This window comes from Micromys minutus, assembly GCF_963924665.1.
Source record: "Micromys minutus genome assembly, chromosome: 14".
NCBI classification, from domain to species: domain Eukaryota; kingdom Metazoa; phylum Chordata; class Mammalia; order Rodentia; family Muridae; genus Micromys; species Micromys minutus.
Genome location: NC_137983.1, coordinates 38,245,529 through 38,264,387, shown reverse-complemented (window position 1 = coordinate 38,264,387; position 18,859 = coordinate 38,245,529). Strand labels below are relative to the sequence as shown.

At 43.1% G+C, this 18,859-nt stretch overlaps 1 protein-coding gene across 1 annotated transcript in view; it reads left to right on the top strand.

Moving 5' to 3' along the window:
- Positions 1-3,832: 3,832 nt before the first annotated feature.
- FUT10 (fucosyltransferase 10) overlaps positions 3,833-18,859 on the top strand; it is a 62,387-nt gene continuing 47,360 nt past the window's right edge. Inside the window, exons 1-2 of the mRNA XM_080928705.1 lie at positions 3,833-4,076; positions 11,766-12,060. Of these exons, the coding sequence (XP_080784831.1) occupies positions 3,996-4,076; positions 11,766-12,060 (376 nt within the window). The 5' untranslated portion in view covers positions 3,833-3,995. The remainder of the gene's footprint in view (positions 4,077-11,765; positions 12,061-18,859) is intronic.

The following is an 18,859-nucleotide window of genomic DNA, read 5'->3' as shown; positions in this document are numbered from 1 at the left end:
CACTCACAGCCAAACCCAGCCTACCCTGGGTCCCTTAAGTCCCTTAAGTTGCTTTTGTCACATACTTTCTCCTTTTTTAAAAATACATATGTATGTGTATTCAATGCCTATGTGGTTTATGGTAGCTGGCAGCAACATTTTGTTTTAAGATTTATTTATTTATTTTGTGTGAGTGCACTGTCACTATGTTCAGACACATCAGAAGAGGGCATCAGATCCCATTACAGATGGTTGTGTGTCACCGTGTAGTTGCTGGGAATTGAACTCATGACCTCTAGAAGAGCAGTCAGTGCTCTGAGCTATCTCTCCAGCCCTGTCACATACTTTCTTACAGCAACAAGAAGAGTAACAGTCCCAGAGTTAGACAACTCAGTGTGTGTGGCATGTCACCTGATCTGGTTTATCACCTTCATCGGGGATGGGGCAGACATCTTTCCTTGGTTCTGTTGCTGGCTCCTCACTGCCAAGATCTGCAGCCTGGCACCCAGAGTCTGCGGATTTCCTTTGGGATACTTTGCCTTACCTTCTAGAGAAACGAAACAGGAATTAATTCCTGCTCATTTCTTTGTACTAGACCCTTTCCTCAGAGCAGACAGGCAACCTCAGAGCGAGGAGCAGCCACACAGGGCGTCAGGGAAGCTCAGCTCTCAGTTAGGAAGTGCTTAGTCAGAGTTCATTTCAGATGTTACATACCATGGCCTATGAATGGCCGATTACGGGGCATCGCCTTGACGTTCTCTCTGAAGAACTCTGAGGGTTCATCCCTTGGAGCTCCATTTCACCGGAGCTTGAGGGCTGCAATGATGCTCTGTGGGGCCATCTGCCCTGCCCAGCTGGAGGACTTGTGACTTGATGACATGGTCCTGGCTACTTCCTGGCATGGGTTGGATTGCCTGCTACTGTTGCAAATGTACCCCGAGGCCCGGCAGGTTGCTACCGAGTGTAATTCAGATACTGGAATTTGCTCTTTAGTTCTGAATATTTAAATCACAGCCAGGTGCCTGGCGCCTTACTATAGCCCTGGCTTCAGCAGTAACCTAACTTGAGGTGATGTACGTGAAGGGAATTTGTACTCTTGATTTATTCTTTGGTAGTTGATGTGACTGTATAAAAATCGCAAAGCAAAAACAAAAACAAAAAGCAAAGCCCTGCAGACTACAAGCTCTCTCCTTTAAACCTAATATCAATTTGGAGAAGTTACTAAGTATTTCTACTCCTCAGTCTTTTCATAGTTGCTATAAAAATATCCCAAACTGGCTCCCGAATTTCTCTTCAGAGTATGTTTTCCTTCATTCTCGACTCCTTCTGTCCTAATAGCTGCCATGTTTCTGGCGTCTCTTTCTTCCAATTATCTTGAAATCACATGACCTGATTTCTAGACCAGTTCCTAAAAATATGATCCCAGGCCATTTGCTTAAATTTAGTAAGGTTTTTCCCCTTTTGTCATAACTGGAACAATCTCTATTTTGTCTTTTTCTTCAAAGTGATTTTAATAAGATTGAGTGAAAAGACAGATCTGAAACTCTTGGGCAGCTGAGTCTTAATTCTACTTTCAGTGATTTATATGATTGTGCCTGTGTTTGGTGTACGGCAGATATGGCTGCCAGTAATACATGTGAAGGTCGAAGGTCAACTTTCTGGAAGTGGTTTCTAGTCTTTCACCATGAGTTCCGGGGCTCGAACATTGGTTGGAGGTTCACATGGTAAATTATTTTTACCCACTGACCTGTTTAGCTGGGCTGAAAATGATGTAGTTTTATTCCCATCTAAGATGGGAATATTTTACTACCTAATCTGGGTCATACTAATTATAGCTATAGTAAATTGCTTTTGCACATAAAATGAAAACTTAATAATCTTTCTGTCATGCAAGGGAAAAGATGGACTTTATTATTAACAGTGAACACACTGAGGACTAGAAATACTGAGTAACTTATTCAGATTGAAATTAAGTTTGAAGGAGAGAACCTGAGACTGGAATTCAAAATGTTAGCTCCGTAGCTTATGTAGCTAATAGTGATTTATATGCACCGAATAGAATCCTGAAGTCTGCTTTGGGTTCTTAGAGCCTTTTGTTCCCTTCCTCCCTGACCCAGCAGCTGACAGCTGTCCTATTCAGGGTTGGTTGTTTTCAGTGTTAGTATCATTTAGTATGAATTTTATAGTATTAATGTTAAAAACTACCAAGAATGCGTGAATTTCAGAGCTAAACTTGTTTCTGTGTGTAGTATTTATCAAAGTTGTAGTTTTGTAATATATATTTTTTAGATTATATTTACAGTATTCTTCTCCTTTTCTTTTATCCCTCAAACTCCTCCCATGTTTTCTCTCAAATTCATGGCCTGCCTTGTAAATTGCCATTACACACATACATGTGCACACACACACACACACACACACACACACACACACACCTTGCTCAGTTCTATCTCTCACTCTTCCACAAGGCTCCTCAAGTTCCACCTAATGTTTGGCTGTGTGTCTCTGCATCTGTTTCCATCTGCTGGTGGAAGAAGCCTCTCGGGATGGGTTATAATAGGCTCCTGTCTGCTAACATAGCAGAGTATCATTAATAGTGTCAGGGGTTGGCTCTCTCTTATGGGATGGGTCTCAAGTTGGACAAGTTATTGGTCGGCCAGTTCCTCAGTCTCTGCTCCATCTTTATCTCTGTGCATCTTGTCAGGACAGGTTTTGGGTTGAAGGTTTTGTGGGTAGGTTGATGTCATCCTCCTTCCACTGTAATTCCTTTCTGGCTACAGGAGGAGGCCACTTCAGTCTCTATGTCCCCCTCTGGTAGGAATCTCAGGGAGTGAGAATGGAAATCAGTTGGTGGCATCTTCCCACCTGGAGAACTGGGATGGGGGAGGCTAGGGAGAGTCTGACCCTAATTAATTAACTAATTAATTAATCAATCAATATTAATTTTCTGAAGAGGCTGGGAATGTGTCTCAGTTGATTTGTTGCCTGTCTGGAATATACATGGCCCTGGGTTTCATTCCTAATGCCCTGTAAATCTGGGCATGCTGGTGAGTGCCTATAATCCCAGCATTTAGGAAGCAGAATCGGGGTGGGGGAGGGATCAGAGGTTCAGGGCTATCTGTGGCTACAATAGTGAGTTTGAGGCCAGCCTGGCTTCATGGGGACCTGTCTCCAAAACATCAAAAATGTTCACCCAGCTCAGTTAGATGAAAATCTTAGCTGATGCTTTCAGAAACTCCCATTCCCCGCACAGCCCCTTGCTTTGCTATACTTTGTGCAAAAGACTCAGCAAATAACCCAGAAAACAGAAGCCCTTGATGGCCTGGTTGATTTCTTTAGCCTCAACCTTTATTCTCCCTAGCTTTATCAGAAGTGTGTGTGTGTGTGTGTGTGTGTGTGTGTGTGTGTGTGTGTGTGTGTGTGTGGTTTGTTTCTTTATTCCTGTCTAGGAAGTAACTTCTTGTAAGTAAGTAACCCTGGAATTTATGTTCTGATGGCAGAGGAATTACGGGGAGATATTGGGAGTTGTTGGAACTGTGTGGCCCCAAGGAAGTTAGACCATTTTGGTCTCAGTTACCTTTTTTTTTTTTTTTTTTTTTTTTTTGAGTGAGGTATTAAGTATATAGATATGATTAGTTTTATGTATATGATCTGTAAGGTTCCTTTTAGCTTAAGACTTCTGTGCTTTTTACCTGGTAAGGCTAGGCCTATCAATCCTTCATAATGGTTAAAATGCTATTCATTTGTTGCAGTGTTTTTGGATGGCACTGTGTCTGAGGACTCCAGCTGTTCTGATGATAGCCTAAGAAGATTGCATGCTGTTCCCTCTCAGTGCCCGCCAGGCCAAGCCAGGCCCATTTGGAACTCTGGCTCTCAGTCCTTCATGGAAACCAGCTCCCAGCAGGAGATTGGCACCCAGATGGTTCCTCCACGAGAAGTTGTCTCTGGCTGTGGGCTGACTAGAGGACACCTGGTGGCCGGGCCAGCCCTTTGTCAGTCATTCGTGTCGGGGCAGCATGGTTCGGATTCAGAGGAGGACGCTTCTGGCATCTTGCCTGTGTGTGACAGCAACTGTCTTTCTGATGGTCACACTCCAGGTACCGGGAATCTGGGTTGTGTAGAGCAGATTCATTGCTAGGCCTTTACCATCTCCTTCCTTCCCAGTTCTCTTCCCCAGGACTTGGAGTAATTGATGTTTGCTTAACTTTTCAGCATTGTGAACCCACACACTGCAAAGGAGAGCACTTCAATTCTATTCTTCTATTCTTTCTTCTTCACCCCCCCCCCCCCCGTGTGTGTGTGTGTGTGTGTGTGTGTGTGTGTGTGTGTGTGTGTGTGTGTGTGTGTTGGCATGGAGTCTGCTATGGAATATAGTTGATATACCCAGTGATACTCCATTGGAGAAAATTGATTTTCTCATTGCAGGCTGGTATCACTTGTAGGTGGCTCTTGGCTAGGGTTGAATCTGTGCAGGTCCTGTGCATGCTGCCCTGGTCTCTGAGTCAGTATGTGCATCAGTATTGTTTTGTCTGGAAGATACTGTTTTCTTAGAGTCATTTATTACCTCTGGCTCTTACAGTCTTTCTGCGTCCTCTTCTGTAGAACTCCCTGATCCTTGAGGAAAGGATTTGATGAAGACATCCCATTCAGAACTGAGTGATCCAAGCTCTCACTGTTTACACATTGTCTAGTTGTGGGTCTCTGTGTTGTGTCCCATAGGTAGAGTAGAATGTCATTAGGGGACCTTTTATTTATTTATGTCCTTTTAGTAGGTCAACAGTATTTATAGTTTTCCCCATAGGGCCATGTTCTATCCATTCTGATGTTCTTGGATACCCTGGAAATCTCAGGCATGAATTCTTCCTCATGGAGTGAGCCTGAAGCCTAATTAAAAAAAAAAAAAAGTGATTGGTTACTCCCATAACATTTGTGCCACTGTCACACCATTATGTGATGTAGGCAGGTTGCTGTTGTAGGTTGCAGGGTTTGTAGCTGGCTGATCTTGATCGTCACCTTTGTTCTTTGGTAGTGTGCAGAGCGGCTCCCAGCATGTGAAGTTTCTAGTGGTTCTCCAGGTGGTTGTCTCAATGTTCAGTGACATAGTCAGTAGTATCTTTAGCAAAAGGGCCTTCCCATCAGTGTGTAGAAAGCAACCAAAAGCCTTGAGAGTAACCTGTGATATTTTGGGTTCTCCATAGGACCCCTTTGAACACTGACTCAACGAGATATTACCCTTTCCTGGCACTGGAAGTTTTCCTTGGTGGCATAAGATGTCTAATTGGGGCATTGTCTCCCCTATTTTTTGGGGTGGTTTCATTAATATTTCTTTTGCATATTTATGTATATTACAAAGCATCTATGGGAGTCGGTTTCTCTATGGTTTTTCAAATGGCCTTTGGTGTTAGTTGTCCCTCCCCCAAATTCCATCCTTTACTCTCTCCTGTCCATCTCCCCATTTAATCCTCATGTTTACCTTTTATTTCTCCATAACACTATATTCTGCTCTCCCTCCTTGGAGAGCTCCTCCCCTCTCTAATCCCTTACTGCTTACCTAACAGCTGTGGTTTTGCAGATGATGGCACACCTATCAGAAGTTTATAAGATAACATTGACATATAAGCGTAAACACATTTGTCTCTTCAGGTCTCTGTTATGTCATTCAGAATATTTTTCTAGCTTTATCATTTACTTGCAAATTTCATTTATATTAATAGATGAATGAAATTCCATTAGGTTGATGGACATCTAGGCTGTTTCTAATTTCTGGCTATTATGGGTAGAGCAGTGTTGAACATGGGTCAGCAAGTGTCTCTGTAGTAGGATACAGAGTCTTTCGGGTGCATGCATAAGAGTAAGAGTAGTATTGTCCAACGTTGATGTAGATTGATTGCCATCTTCCTGTGGAGCCTTCACACTGACTCCCATGGGGACTGTATCAGCTTGAGCTCCTACCTACAATAAATAAGTGTATGTATGTATGTGTGTGTGTGTGTGTGTGTGTGTGAGAGAGAGAGAGAGAGAGAGAGAGAGAGAGAGAGAGAGACAGACAGACAGAGAGAGACAGAGAGACAGACAGAGAGACAGACAGAGAGAGGGAGAGGGGACTGGGAGTTCACACCTTGAATTGCAAACAACCAAGTTCCTCTGACACACCTACAGGAAGACTAGACCTCCTAACCCTCCCCACACCTTGCCACTCCTGGAGACCAAACACTCAAATGCCGAAGATGGTGGGGGAACATTTATCTTTATTTAAATCAGCAAACCTTAGCAATCCCCAACTTTACATTGTCTTCCTTCTCCTTCTCTTATAGCCCAGAGTCAGATTAGTGCTGCTCACGAGAGCGTGGATCTAGGCCCACATACTGGAGCCTGAGAAAGTACTGGTGGTCATAGCCTCAAAGTAGAATGATTCTTTCCTCTGTAGCAGCATTGGCTGCTAATAGCTTCTGAGTGATGGGTGGGGCCTGGTGGGTAGCCATCCCATCTATGTGGAATTTTGGCTAGCTTAATCATATGTAGGTGTCCTTTAGGTAATCATGCTGCTAAGAGGTCATTCATGCAGGAACCTTGCCATGTCTAGAAAAGAGTATTTCACAGTATTCTTCCCCATCCTGTAGTTCCTACGTGCTTTTCATCTCCTTGTCTGTGATGTTCTCTGAGCCTTGATGGTTGTGGAGTTGAAAGAGAGAGAGCCTATTAAGAACTAAGTTTCTTGTTCTCAGTACTTAAACCAGTTACACATCTCTGCATTGAAAGCTACCTATTTAAAAGAAGGTTCTCTGGCCAATGTTGAGAGCAGTCCGGATCTGTAGTTATGAATATATATATTTAGAAGGTAATTTGACTATATGACCATTTAGTCATATAGTAGTAGCAGGTTTAACTCTACAGCCTATGACCACCCTAGCTCACTGGCTTTTTGGTTTTTGAGACTGGGTCTTAGTAATAACGCCTGTCCTTGAACTCTCTATGTAGCTGAGGTTGACCTTGACCTCCTAATCTGGTTGAGCTGGCTTCATTACTAAATCTAGCTCAAGGATGTCTGGATGGATGAACCAAGACATTTCTCCAGCCCTCACACTTATTTCTTAAGGTTAACTTTCCATCTCTGTTTTCTGGTTTCAGGTTAAAATAAATATCGCACAGTGACAGTAAGTACAGACATAAGCTCAATGTGCCCCCCATGAAGTACCAGTTCTCCCGGTCACAACCCAGATGGTGCTTACACATTCATGATGGGTGGGGGTAAATCATGGGACTTACAGAAACCAAGATGCCGTCTGGACTTTGCTGCAGGGCCCTTATGAGGATTGAATGAGAGACCTCTGAAAACTGTGAAGTGTTGGGCAGGGGCTCTGACATTCTACATGCTCCTGATTGGGTTTAGATTAGAGAAGTGTTTATCAATTTGTCTGGGGAGTTGAGCACCTCGTGTACAGGGCTCGAGTTTTCTGCTCCTCCGTGAGGGACGCTGCGATCTTCCCAGGCATTGGATTACCGTAGTAGCTTTCCGGACATGCGCTGTGCCCGTGTCTCAGCTCCGTGCTCTCTTGTGGATATCGGAATAAACTAGACGGTTCTGCCATGCACACCATTTCTGGTTTTCAAACCTAGGAAGTGGTGTGGTCTCTACCAGGAAGCCCGTCGTGGCTCAGGTCTGGTGTTGTCACTGGAGATATCGAGACTGTCTCCTGTCCCCTTGTCCTGCGAGGTGTGTTTCGTGTTTCAGAGTATTAGACATGTGGAAAACACTGCTAATGACGAATGTAATGCTTGTATTCCAAGTCGTTCTGTTTTTAGTGGTTCATAGGCTAGATGCATAAGTAGGGTGGAGGTAGATTAAAGAAACAGCCTGTTGTGGATCCTTCTTAACTTACACCTAGAAGCTTAAGTAAGATAAATTGTCTTGTAAATAGAGCCTGGGTTGTCCCAAGACCAAGGTGTTGGCTGGGTTGTGTCTTCTGAGACCTGCCTCCCTGTCTTTTCCCTCTGTGTTTATCTGGTCTTTCCTCTGTGATTCTAAGTGCCCAGCTTTGCTCTACATCCCCTTTTATAGTGATCTCAGTTATACTGGATTAGAGCCCTAATGGCCTTATTTAAATGTAATTGTCTCCTTCCAGGCTGTACCACTAGGTACAGACACACGTACCTTAGTGTATAATTCAGCCCACATCACGTTTTATACCCTGTACTTTAAAAATCAATGACATGATGGTTAATCTTCATTGTTCACTTGACCGGGTTTAGGATCACCCAGGAGACAGTGAGGCCTTTTCCAGGGATATTTAGTAGAGAAGGCTAACCTGGATATCTGTGGCACCATGCTATGGGCTGGGGGCCCTGATTAAATAAAAGGGAAAGAAGGAGAAAAGGAAATGAGCATCTCTTCTGTGCCCCCTGTTCTGCCACGCTGGGAGGGGGAGAGCTAGTCACATGTTCCCACCACACGAGCCGCTGCCTTTGTGACCTCCCTGCCACAATGTGCTGTGCTCCCAGTTTGTGAGCCAAAGGCGAGCACTCTTTATTTTACTTGCTTCTTGTTGGGTTTTTGGCCATAGCAATGAGAAAAATGAATAATACAAATGGTAGTCCACTCATGGCAATGCAACATTAACCTCCCAGTTAAGCCCAAACATTCTGGAACATCATTCTAAATCCACACCGTTATATTTTGTCTACGTGTATATGTATTTTTATTTTTGAATTTTAATTACCTACTTGCAAAAACCATTCAGGAATATACATGGGGTATTTTCAAACAAATCCTTGTAGCGCTATACATTGGTATGTTTTTTTTCTAACAGATAGGGACCATTTTTCTTTTTGAGACTGCGTTGATCTATCTCTGTCTTTCTGTGTCTGGGTCTGCGTCTGTCTCTCCTGCCCTGGCATATTCAAACTCACTGTCCTCCTGTCCTAAACCCCTTTGTTCTGAGTGCTGGAACTGTGAGTGAGCTCATGATGTCACTCAATTAGACTTTAAAAGGTTTATCTATTTGTGTGTGTGTGTGTGTGTGGGTGCTCGTGTGCGTTGTGTATGTACCTACATGTTTGTATATGTATGTGTGAAAATGTGCCAGTTTTGTTGGTGCCCAAAGAGGCTAAAAGAGGGTGTCAGATCCTAATCCTACGTAGTTAGATTTATAGGAGTTTTGAGCTGCCTAGTGTAGGTCCTACGAACAAAGTCAGGTCTTCGAGGAGGGTAGTAAGTCCAGTTAGTCACCGAACCATTTCTCCAGTCACAGTCTTCAAAAACCAAAGTCACACAAGTGTCATCTCACCCAGGCAGGGAACAGTAATTCCTCAGTACCCGCTGCAGCAGGCACGCTAGATTTCCCCAGTGGAAAGCTCTTTTGTAATGGCATTTTGAATCTGCAATAAATGAGTACATCTTTGCACTGCATCTGGGTGGCGAATCTCAAACTTTGCATTTGTATTTTTTTTTTTTTTTTTTGTTTGTTTGGGAGGTTTCTTTTGTTCCATATTTTGTTCCCTGTCCTGGATTTGTTGAAGAAACTGGCTTATTTCTCTTTTGGATTGTAGATTTTGCTGATCTTATCCTTAGGGTTTTGTTTAATGTCCTTCTGTCTCCCATATTTCCTATAACTCAACAATGGCATCTGGGGATAAGTATACATTAAGAGTGTATTTATCTCCTTAAATTGCCTCTGTAATTTCTAATGAACTTTATACTTCACACAGGGGACATGGGTGAGGCGTAGGGAACACATTTTGTATTTTAAGTTCCATCTCCTGAAGTTTTTGACAGCCTTTTCTTTTTTCTCCTTAAGTTACTGGTTGAACATTAGCAAGGAAGGTCAAATAAAGAAAAGGTCTGGGGCTGTAAATTAACTCCCTTCCCTCAAGCTTTTGGGGAAGAGCCATATTATTACATTATAAAAATGCAGAGAAAGCTCTTGGCAAGGGCTGACTGGCGTTTGGTTGCTCAGAGCTAATGTAATTGCTTTACTTTTTTGGAATAGCACTTGGTTTTCATAGGAAAGGTCTTAACATTTTAGTTGGCACGGGTACTTCAAGTTTTCCCCTTTTTGCAGGGAGTTACAAACTCCATGTGATGCCTGGTGGCCAGTGGGCCCTCTCTCATACCAGGAAAAGCATGCCCATTAAAAAGGAGTGGTCTCTGGCTGCTGTGTGTGTACTTTCTCCCATTCCAGGTGCAAACCCTCTGTGGGTCACTGGGGAAGAGTCAGTAAATCATCCCTTGGGATCCTGGGACAGGTTTCAGGGCCCTCTGTGTCTGACTGTCAGTTAGAATTACTAACCCTGGTTGGCAGATAATCTCAACCTCTGGAAACTGTGAACATATCACTTCATGTGGCAGAAGGGACTTTGCAGGTGTGATTAGTGTGAATGTAGCTTGAGGTGGGGAAAGGCTTTGGTGTGAATATGTCCTTCAAAGTTTATATGTTGGAAATTTAATCCAGAGTGATGAGAGGTGGGATGTGAAAAGGTGCTGTGCTGTGGGCTCGATGCCATTATCCTGGAACTGTGCTATCTTAGGGGCTGGCGGCTGATAAAATGATGACTTCGATTCCCCCCTCTCCTTTTTTCTTTTTGAGATAGATTCCATGTTGATCTTGAACTTGGTATCTCCTGCCTCTGCTTCTTATTGTGCTAGGATCACATGTATATACCACCATTTCTGGTTCTAAAATAATGTGCCAGGATTCAGCCCACTGGTTTGATTGTAAAGGGCACTAGCACTAAGCTTCACCCCAGCCCTTCCTGACCCTTTCCCTCTCATTGGTTCCTCAATGTTGAATCTTGTAGTCTCTAGAACTATGAGAAACAAATCTTTACTCTCTAGAGATTATCAGTCTCAGGTGTGCTGTTACAGCATCCAAGAAAGGAGGACCAAGAAAGGAGGTAATCTTGAATTATCCATAGAGATTGAAGGTAATCACAAGTGTTAAAAGTAGTGAACCTTTCCTAGATGTGGTCACAGAGAGGGTTGATATCAGCAGTGAGGGAAGTGGTATCAGTAGATCTCAATATTGAAATGGGGTCATGAGCCAAACAAGCATTGTGAGCTATTCCTTAAAGATAGAAAAAACCAAGAGGTTGGGCTGTCCCATGGGGTCTATAGAGAAGAATATACATTTGCTGGCCCTTTGAGTTTAGACTATAATAAGCCCATGCCTCGCTCTTGACTTCTAGAATTGTATAGTAATATGTGTGCTATTTTAAAGGAACTTTGCTGCAGGATATTTGATAACAGTGTGAGTCCCCAAATTATGTTATTTTCTGGATAAACGTGTTTCTAGTTGTGATGTGGCTCAGCCTTAGCACACACCTTTAATCCAAGCGCTTTCTGTTTATTGTAAACAGAATTAATAAAGTCAACCGTAGGTCAAGACGCAGAGCAAGCAACCAGTTGACAGGGAGTGAACATAGGAAAAACCCATAGAGAGCAATAGGGAATCAGAAGGATGGATAGAGAGGAAGTAAAAGTGAGGGACGTTCAGTTTGAAAGGTGTTGAGCCAGTGTGGAGAAGGAGGGCTTGCTTTTCCTTTTGGGATGTTGGCTGACGAGGAAGGTCACCTGGTTGCTTTCTCTGTCTCTCTGAGCTAGCAGGATTTCATCCTAGCATATGGCTCCTGAGTCTTTATTGGTAAAATAGAATGTTTGAGATTTTGTTGAAAACAACAGAGTTTTGGTATGTTGTTACCAAAGACTGACAGGAAGCAAAATCATCAGGACAGATGGGACATGTGCTGAATGAAATGAACTGGATTCTGATACTGGCTCTCTTCACTTTCAGGTAGTGGTTGAGCTTGGGAAGTTTGAAAGGAAGAAGTTTCGAAACTCTAATTTGCAAGATGGACATAAAGATGTGGAGGGAGAGCCGAAACACCCGAATCCATTTCCTAAAAAGGAGGCACTGGCCTTGGACGAGAGGAACAAGGTGGATGCTGGTAACTACCCCATCCTGCTGTGGTGGTCCCCACTGACTGGAGAGACCGGCAGGCTCGGCCAGTGTGGGGCAGATGCTTGCTTCTTTACCATCAACAGGACCTTCCAGCATCATCCTATGACCAAGGCCTTCCTCTTCTATGGTGAGTTGGACTTTCCCTACCTCCTTCCTTGTGTTAATGTCTGTTCAAAGCTTAGTTCCTGCTCATCTGAGAGGGCAGAGCTCTCCTTGATCACATATTGGTGTCCCTGATTTTTTCATTGGCTCTGTAGGAGGCCCGAGGTATTTAGCAGATAGTAAACAATCCTGACTGTGCTAGTTTGACAGGGAATGGCCCCATAGGCTCATATGTTTGAATGATGGACTATTTTAGACGAATTAGGAGATATGGCCTTGTTAGAGAAGGTGTACCATTGGGGGTAGGCTTTGAGGTTTCAGAAACCTGCGCCAGGCCCAGTCTCTTCCACTGCCTGCTTAAGATCAGGAAGTGAGCTCTTAGCAGTCAGCATGTGCCACCATGTCAGCCCGGGTGCCACCATGCTTCTCGCCATGATGGTCATGCACCAACCCTCTGAAACCATAAGCAATCTCCCAGTTAAATGCTGCATTTTATAAGCTGCCTTGGTCATGGTGCATCTTCACAGCAGTAGAACAGCCACAAGGACACCAACATAGGCTGGTTTAGTTGGGCTGCTCAGTGTTTTCACAGGTAAGTGTAGTGTTTACTGAGTCTGATGGCGAGACTTCGGCATTGTTGACATGAGTTCAGATGTTATTGGTGATGAAGGCAGGAACTTTTGATCACCGTGACAGATGTCTGATTGGACATAAACAAGCATGATGTTAGATTAATCAAAGTTAGAGGAAATGGCTGGGGAGAGAGCTAAGTCATTAAGGTGATTGCTATGGAAACATGGCCTCTTAGTTACTTTTCTGTCACTGTGAAAAGGCACCATGACAGAGGCAACTTATAAAAGCAAGTTCACAGTTCCAGAGGGGATCCATGACCACCAAGGTAGAGAGAATGTGTCAGACAGGTAGGCATGACATGGGATCTATGTGTGACTGTGTTTGCGTGTGTGTGCTTGTGCATGTATGTGTGCATATGAGAGTGTAGTGCTAGTGTGCATGTAGGGTGTGAGCGTGCATGTGTGTGTGTGTGTGTGTGTGTGTGTGTGTGTGTGTGCATGTGTTTAATTGTGGCACTGGAAAGGCAGACTGAGACTTTTGTAGAATTGAGCCATTCTCAGTGTTTTCTCAGGTAGAGACAGGGAATTTGTATGTCCCACAAAGTGAGGCTTACAGAGCAGTGGGCATAAGTGTCCTGGTATCATGAGCATTTGATAAAATCATAGGCTCTTAAAAAGCCAGAGAAATCCACAGTACAGGTAGAGTATCTTTTACCTGAAGTCATTGGGCCATAGCTGTTTCAGGTTCTTTTTTTTTTTTTTTCAGATTTGAAACACACACACCACACACACAAACACACACCATACACACACACCACACACACATACACACACCATACACACACACACACACACAACACACACACACAACACACACACACACACACACACACACACACACCACACACACACACACACCACACACACACCACACACACACACACACACCACACACACACACACCACACACACACCACACACACACCACACACACACACACACACACTTATGCATATGCACACACATGCACACACACACACTGGTGTGTCTTTTGCATGGGATACACTTTACTCATGTCTCAGGCATTTCTTACACACACACACAGTCTAAAGACAATCTTACGTAGTATTTCCAGTGTGTCTGCGTTTTGACGGTCACTCAAGATCAGTAGGAGATTCCCACTTGTTAACATGGTAGAAGTCTAAAAGCTTGGACTGGGGAGCATATTTGGATCTTGGATTTTTGGATTAAGAATGCTCCACTTGTATTTAAATATCCAGATCTGGCTGGTTGCTTCCTTGATACATGTGAATGAGGGTCAGAGTGAGGTCTGGTCTTTCAGGGCCAGGCTGTAGCTTGCTTGTCCTGAGAGCAGATCCCAAAGCCAGAAGAGCACCGAGTGCTTATTCTGAATACCATTTAATTTTGCGGTCACATTGAAGGTGTTCTGTAGATATGATATAATATAATATGGATATGGTAAAAGCCCTTCTAAAATCTAGACTGTTCTGGACTCAGAAGCCCGTGTTGTACATGTGTGGAGGAGAAACTGTGCTCCCTGTTTGTTATGAAGCGAAACTAAATATTGAGTTTAGGTTTTTTTTGACAGGGTTCTGCGATATGGCCCAGGCTAGTGCTAAATCCATACCCCCCCCACCTCAGCTTCTTGTGTGTTGGGATTTCAGCCATACATCAAAGCACTTAATTGCCCTTTATTTTAATAACACTGTAGTAGGTTTCCAAAGCTGATAAACAAAACATCATAACTAGAACTGACTGCAGAAAAAAAATCATGATTCTGAAATGTGTGTGTGTGTGTGTGTGTTGTACACATACCATTACAGGTTTGATGTGCATTTATGGTATTATCACTTTAAAATGATTATGATATAGTGACTGATGAAAACTACTTTGGAGGCTGGAGAGATGGCTCAGTGGTTAACAGCACTGACTGCTCTTCCAGAGGTCCTGAGTTCAATTCCCAGCAACCACATGGTGGCTCACACCCATCTGTAATGGGATCTGATGCCGTCTTCTGGTGTGCCTGAAGACAGCTACAGTGTACTTATACTACTTTGGATGCTTGTTTGGCAATAGCTAATAAACACAAATTCATATCAAATAACCTAGTAGTTGTATATCTTTATGAATTCTCACATAGGTACATGTGTTGTTTATGATAGTTTTATCTTAAGCAAAGCTTTAAAAATAACTCAGTTATTTTAAAAATACTTTTTAAATATAAAGTTAAAGGAAAAATATTGTATTGACACAATACTATACAATGGTAAGGATGCATAAACTAGAATTATAGGCAAATAACTTAAACCTCAAACAAGTTACAGATGGGAAGTTATTCATGTATATTGTGTGTGTGTGTGTGTGTGTGTGTGTGTGTGTATGGGCATGTGTACATGCATATTCATGTAGATATAGGCACATGTATATGTGTATGTGTGCATGTAGAGGGTAGAGGTCACCTTGGATGTCATTTTTCAGGAGGCATTGACCTTGACTTTTGTGTCAAGGTCTTCCATTGGGATCCAGGGCTCACCAATTAGGCTAAGCTGCCTGGGCAGTGAGCCTGTTTGTCTTTGCCTCTCTTGTGCTTGGATTACAAATATTGGCTACCACATCTATCTTTTTGATGTGGGTGCTAGAGATGCAATTCAGGTCCTCTTGCTTATGTGGTGGCAGCTTATTGATTAAGCCATCTCATCAGCTCCCAGATTGAGTATTTATTTATTTGTACTGAGGATTGAACCCAGAACCTTGTCTATGCTCAGTAAGTGTATTATCACTGAGCTTTGTCCCGGCCTACAAGTTTTGAGAGATACAAAAAAAAAAAAAAAAAAAAAAAAAAAAAGCCCAAAACTGAACATGTGGATGCTCTTAGGAATCTCTAGTAGACATTTGAGAAAGCACACCAGAGGCAAGTTAAACACCTATGTATACACACACACACACACACACACACACACACACACACACACACACACACACACATTGTGCATAGATAGTGTGCTTTTACTTCATTCTTCTGTCTTATCTAATGTATAGAATTTTCTTGTACTTATAACTAAAAATTCTATAGCAATTGCTTTGATGGGTGACTATCCTTTTGTCGTGGTTGGAACTTGCATAGCTGGGCTGGTGGATACTGGTAAAGCAGGACTCTGCTTGGTGACTCTTCAGGACTGCATATCTATCTGCCTCACACTTAATTCTGTAGTCATACGAGGGTCCATGTTTTTCTCAGAGGTGACTTCACTGTCATCCAGCTTCCTGCTGTGTTAAGAGTGTGCCTCATCCGTGATCTGCCATACTGTAGGTCCTCTGACTTTCCACCACTCTTGTTGGCAACCAAGTGCTAATGTTTGCCATTTTTGTTAATGTGCCATTCAAGGCTCCATAGGTCTATTTCAGTCTTCCATGCTTTGCCCATTGATTAACCTTGTGTTATGAGGGTGAGAATGGAACATCAGCCATCTTGGATATACATCACAAATGTTCCTGGATTGACATCATGGCTAATTTAGTCTCTGTATCCTAAAGGGATTGTCTGTCTCTTGTCAGAATAATCTAGTGCATAGTCTGTATTTAATTGTCAGTGTAGATGAACAGTGGTTTCTGATATTACCCGGTAGATGTAAGGCTGTTAGATGCTGGGAGACTCATGTACTGTTAGAGCAATGGTTCTCAACTTGTGGGTCGTGACCCCTTTGGGAGTCCAGCGGATCTTTTCTCAAAATTATATTTATGAAATAGTAACACAAACAATATTATGGTTAGGCCTCATCAGAATATGAGGAATTACATTAAAGGGGCAGCATTAGGATTGTTGAGAACCACTGAGTTAGAGGAATGTCCATAGATTTTGGTGGGTTCTGAGGCAGGAAGGAACATCAAATAAATGTTTTTAAAGGCTTCCTTCATGAAGTAGAGGAGGGGCAGGGGCCAGGTTAGTGGTAGAGCAGGTGTTTTGTCTATGTGAGGTTGTCTGTATCCAGTACTCAGCAAGTGAAACAACAAATCCAAATAAAGTAGGAGAAATTTCAAGTTACCCTTGAGGGAAAATGTGTTTGGGTTGTGATTTGATACCATGGCAGGTGGAAGAAGAAAGCCTCCTTAGTGTCTGAGAAATGTAACAAAGAGTTCCAGGTCAGGAAGAAATAAGGATTGGAGTTACACTGGGACTGAGCAAGGATGTTGGCTTAAGAGTTTATATCCAGTAGGAGGATGGGGTAGGGGGAGTCACTGACAGCTGGAGATCTGTAAAAGTCAGTAAAGAGGAAGAGACAGAAAACCCTCAACTAAGGTCTGTAGATGTAGCTCCGTGGCAGAACACTTGCCTTGTATATATAAGATCCTAGTTTCAATTCCTAGCTGTTCAAAAGCCAGTTCAAATATAACGTTTATAAACCACCCTTGGCTCTTTTTCCATCAGGGGAAGTTTCTCTCTGAATGCCCATCTGCTGTCTGCCATGCACAGAGAGGATGTTAGTAAGGTAACCATGGTCTTGGCTTTGTGTTGTGCATCATTTCTTTTCTAGTGGTGTGTGATATCACACTTGGTGATAGGGCCACACTGACTCATTGTTCTGCATCCCCAGCCTCTATACCTAACATTGTCCTTTTAGTATGGCTGGTGTTCAAAAATTACTCAGGCTTGGAACCATGGAGGATGTCTTCATTAGGGTTTCATTGCTGTGAGGAGACACCATGACCATGGCAACTCTTATCGAGAACAACATTTAATTCAGGCTTGCTTACAGGTACAGAGGTTCATTTATCATTATGGCGGAAGCATGGCAGTGTCTAAGCATGCATGGTGCTGGAGGAGAGTTCTACCTCCTCTTCCGAAGGCAGCCAGGAGAACACTGTCTTCCAGTACACTAGGAAGATCTCATTGCCCACCTCCACAGTGACACACTTCCTTCAACAAGGCCACGTGTACTTTGACAAGGTCACACCTCCTAATAGTGCCACTTCCTGGGCCAAGCAAATTCAAAACACCACAACTAGAGGACTAGGGTTGGTCTAGCAATGTTTAACCAAGGACCTAGTCCTTTCTGTTTACAGTGACAATCAAGGGGTGTGTTGTTATTGTAGAGCTTGGTTGGGTGTTATGCATGTGTGTTTTGGGATAGTGCACATCAGTCCTTCCTGTTTCTCACCTTCTTTCCTTCTCAGTAAAGGTTTTCATGTACCTCAGGCTGGCCTCAAATTTGAGCTCCTCCGGCCTCATTGGCCAGTGATGGGATTCTATTTTGCAAATGCCTGGCTTCAACAAAGTTTTCTGTCTGAGGGTTCCAAAGTCTTAGTAAGTGGGTCACTTTTGCTGTAGTGGGACTCTGTTGGAGCAGGGTTGAAAAAGAAAAGGCAGAAAAAAAGTGATCAAGGTATCAACAACTGACCCCCAAAAGGGAAAAGGAAGTCAGGCAGATTATACCACCTCTAGTGTTTTATACACCAGGTTGGGTTTTGTTACTTTAGTTTGTTACCTTCAGCCCACCTTTTCTTTCCTCTTTTTCCTAGAGATGATTACTTAATATAAGCACATTCGGGAGGTAATAAAGACTTTCACTAAAGAAATATAATGAGCACGTCTGTCTGGCTCAATCCACTTGAGAAATAAAAAGAATTAGCTTCATTGACAGTTGTCTGAAAGAAAAATTAAGCAGTCACAAGTGAATAGTTTTTAATCCCAAATCCATAGTTACTGAAATATAGTCTTAGAAATGCCCCCCACCCCCCCCCCCCCCGCAGCAATTTTTAGAACAAAACTGATTTTTTTAAACGGATCTCTGGAAAAGTGTCCCTCAGGAAGGGAGGTTAGGGTACTTTCATGGGAGTGAGGTAGTTGGGATAGGTAGCTGTTTCGTTTGCAGTACATTTCTGGATAGGGGTCTCTTTAGTAGGTAAGGTAGGTACTTCATAACCCTTGTAATATCCTACCTCCTGTCAACTCTGGCTATTAGCATGCCTCACCGAAGTCTGGCATTAGGCATAAGATGTAGAGAAGGTCTGCCTGCAAGGAGAGCTGTAGTCCAGGTGTGGTGTTGCCCTTCAGGGACTGGGGGAGGTGTAACACCAGTGGGTACCACCTTCAGGCTCACTGTGTCTTGTCTAATTGTCTAGGGACATTCTCAGTTGAGCTCATTTGTTCCCAAGCAGCCTGTTTTGGAAGGCTTCTTTTTGTTGTTGCCTTTCTGTTTTTGTTTATGAAAAAGGGACACACATGACCCAAGT